We start from the raw sequence: 3,638 nt of genomic DNA on the forward strand, positions 1-3,638 counted from the left end.
AATAAATTATAATGATATTTTAATATTTTATTGATATTAAAATATAAATTAATTTTTTTAATTATTTTTAATGTTTTATTTTAATTATATAAAATATTTAAAATATTTTTTGTTTTAATAAATAATAATATGTATTATTTTTAAATGAATTCAAGAATACATATTAATAATAAAGTTGGACACACTGATATGTGATGGTATTTAAATGTGTCCAAATGTGTCTCCAAACAATTTTTTATTTTTTATTAAGACACGATTAGACACAATAGACACACGTGTCGGACGAATGTCAAATAGTGTCGTATCCGAAATGTGTCTGACATGCGGACACGGCAACTCAGCAAAGTGTATATAATTGATAGGTAACAAATACTATAAGTTCTTGACTAAGCAAACTTCCCAAAGGTTTTAGTATTTCGTGAGAGAATACTCAAGAGTTCAATCTAGTATGTCAAAAAGTATTTTACATCAAACAGTAGTCTGATAAGTTTGCGTTTTTAATTTTTCTTTTTTCATTTTCATTACTTCTATTTTTATGATTGTATATACAGCAAAAGTAAAGAAAAAATATTTACTATTTTCATTGTTTCTTTGACAAATCAGACTGAGTTTTTTGTTTTAAGTTATTGCTCATGAGTTATGATTTATGAATATAAGAGAAAAACTCACTTGTTGATATGCATGGAAACAGAATGCAGCAAGAAGAGATCTGATGTACACTTGTTTAACATTTAATCCCTGTCAACAAAGATCAAGTGAGAACATATATTAGTCCCCTCAACACCATAGAACATAGTATATTCTGGTTTATGAGAATGCTAATTGCTAACACCAATTGTATCAATTTTAAGTTTTAACCCTCAAGTAATATTATACTTATACTCACAGCGGAATGCAGATAAGCAGGGGTAAATATGAAACCCTCCATAATGAGAGTCAAAGGTGCCGTCAATAGGAAGGACATAACTGTAATTATTGAGAAGAGGGTAATGTTGTCCATTGATTCCTAACAAGAACAAAATGACTTGTCAATGTCATTTTCTGCTTGTATATGACATACAAGTTAACAGTATCAATAGGCAAAAAATATTAACATAAGTGGAATTCATGCAAAACTTTTGGAAATGGCTTTAGATTGTTACCTCCTCCTTAACCATGAGCTTTTTGCTAAGAACATTACGAGATTGATTTGACAAATTAGAAGCCATTGCACTCCAAAATCCAGTCCTTTATATATCATGCCGGGAAAAAATATGCACAAATGAGAATTCAAACGACAAAAGCATTCTAGTAAATATTTTCAGTTTAATTACTTATAGTTTCACCAAATTTATAATTAACTCCCTATACTTTAAAAGCTTTTAATTTTGTTCCTATACACTCTTCTGTTCCACCAGAAGGAGGGAGATCGTACCAATTGAAAGAGGCCTCGGTAGCAGAAGCCAGTGCCACCCCACCAGCAATAGGCACAAGGGAGCCAATCACCAATGCAGTTGGCATCTATAAGGAAGTTCGAATTAAAAAAGAGTTATTAAGATTAGAAAACAGAAATGACAATTGAATATTAAAAATTCAATGTGTTCATTTTTTTTATTCAGCTAATTACAATTATTATAAGGATGCTAGGATTAAGCAATAACCTCTCGAAGGAACATAGCAGAAAGGATCACAGAGAAGAAAGGCTCCATTGCCTTTATTGTATGTGTGAAAGACACAGCAACCTTGCCAAGACTCATATTAGTGAAAAGATTCCCCAAAGTATGTACCACAGCTAGTGGCAATATGGCTGCAAGCTACCATGCCAACCAAGAAGAAAAAATTATACATACACCCAAAAACATAATCAAACACATCAAGTAAAAATAATAAAACATATAAGAGTAGCATAACAGGCAACAACAACAACAACAACAATAACAGCAACAACTCATTTGAATACATATTACAATTTAAATACCTGAGCACTACTGAGGTTTGGCCTCTTGTAAAGATTGGAACACCACATAAAGGACACAAGGGCAGCCCCAACAGCAAATTGAACCGCGGTGACAGTTATAGGAAAATGGTACACCTTCAATACCTATATGATTATAGCCAACATCACAGCATGAACAAGGTTAAGTACGAATTCAGATTTACTTTTAAGACCCAAGACGAAAAGTTCATGATGATATGTGAGTGTTGACCTGTTTGTTGTAGATGTTGAAGTATATGTTAAAGATGATCCAAAGACCAAACAAGGCTCCTAGCTTCAAAGCTCTGAGCAAAACGTCGCCGCCGGCGCTGCGGTTTTCGCTGGCACTCTCCGCGGCAGCCTTGGGGACGAAGCGATCGGAGGGTAGTTTGAAAGAGGATGAAGAAGAAAGAGGCCATGATGGTGTTGCTGGTTGGCGTAGGAATGAACATGAAAATGAAGAATCCACATTGATGAGGTTGGCTTTGGAACTGAAAGAGGAAATGGAAGAAGAAGAAGCGAGGGAAAGATGGTGGAGGAAGGGTTTGCGGAAAGGGGTGAGGGAGAGAGTGAAAGCCGAGCTCTGCATGTTTGAAAATCCGATAGAACAGAGCACCAACGGCTCGTTAAGGTTAAGATTTATTGTCGTAAATTATAGTTTGACTCTCATGAACCACTTTTCCTAAGGTTGCATTCCTTTTGGCAAACCTTAGGGAATATGAAATTAATCAAGGAAAGGTTGTGTGAATCTCAATAGTTCTCGTTATCTTTTCAAAATTATTATCCATTTTAAATTTTAAATAACCCTACTATAAATAAAATAAATTCAATTAGTTAAAGTGTTAAATTTCTTTTTTTATTATTTTATCATTTTGACTATTATTTAACCTAATCAAATTTAATTATTGTACCATCACTTTTTTATTCTCTTAAACTCTCTTTTTATTTTTATATTTTCAACCTTCTTTTTCTATTCCTTGTCTAATGGTCATCTTCTCTTCATCAAAAAGTAAATTTTAAATTCTCCAATTTTTTTATATAGCTCTTCATGACTTTATGTATCTTTCAATTTCATTATTTTTCTTTTTGATATTTTCAATTGCAATTTTTAATTCAAACAATTATAGTTTAGGTATTAATCTAATATTTTATTTTTTTTCGTGACTTTATATATTTTATTTTATTCTCGATTTATTCATCCTTATTACTTATTTTTTATCTTTTGTTCTATTATATGTACCTATGTTGCATATAAAATTTTAAAATAAACTGATTAATTTACTAATTTAGAATATATTTTTTATTTTCTAAAATAATGATAAAAAATATTTTAATTACAATATATAATTAAACAGATACATAAAATCTTTCATCTAGGTGTGAAGCTCGTAATAAGAAAGACAATGCTGGGCTACAACGAATGGACTGAGAGTGAATCTTTTGGTGGTTGATGGCGTTGCCGGAAGTTACAAGGATTTTATGTTTTTATGAAGTACTTGTTGTTTCTTTCATTGCTTCACATTAGTGTGTTGAGCTTATTTTGATTAAAAAAAATAAAATCTTTCATCTAACATTAAATAAAAATGAAATTAAAAAATATATAACAAATTTAATTATTTTAAAAAGAAATAAAAAAATTGTAAATTATGTTTTTATTATTTTATATAAACATACTTTTTATATA

General features: G+C 30.6%; 1 protein-coding gene across 2 annotated transcripts in view; it reads right to left on the bottom strand.

The window, feature by feature from the left end:
* LOC107631774 (triose phosphate/phosphate translocator, non-green plastid, chloroplastic) overlaps nucleotides 1–2,724 on the bottom strand; it is a 3,568-nt gene extending 844 nt beyond the window's left edge. Inside the window, exons 1-7 of one of the 2 annotated variants that reach the window (XR_001618630.2) lie at nucleotides 2,187–2,724; nucleotides 1,958–2,080; nucleotides 1,641–1,793; nucleotides 1,415–1,500; nucleotides 1,143–1,227; nucleotides 887–1,006; nucleotides 670–738 (exon numbers count right to left, since the gene is read on the bottom strand). Coding sequence is in view for 1 of the 2 variants with exons in the window: in XM_016335323.2 (XP_016190809.1) it covers nucleotides 670–738; nucleotides 887–1,006; nucleotides 1,143–1,227; nucleotides 1,415–1,500; nucleotides 1,641–1,793; nucleotides 1,958–2,080; nucleotides 2,187–2,543 (993 nt within the window). In the remaining variant the exon portion in view is untranslated. The remainder of the gene's footprint in view (nucleotides 1–669; nucleotides 739–886; nucleotides 1,007–1,142; nucleotides 1,228–1,414; nucleotides 1,501–1,640; nucleotides 1,794–1,957; nucleotides 2,081–2,186) is intronic. The other variant, XM_016335323.2, reaches the window with a different exon arrangement.

This window comes from Arachis ipaensis, chromosome B01 (genome assembly GCF_000816755.2).
Source record: "Arachis ipaensis cultivar K30076 chromosome B01, Araip1.1, whole genome shotgun sequence".
Taxonomy (NCBI): domain Eukaryota; kingdom Viridiplantae; phylum Streptophyta; class Magnoliopsida; order Fabales; family Fabaceae; genus Arachis; species Arachis ipaensis.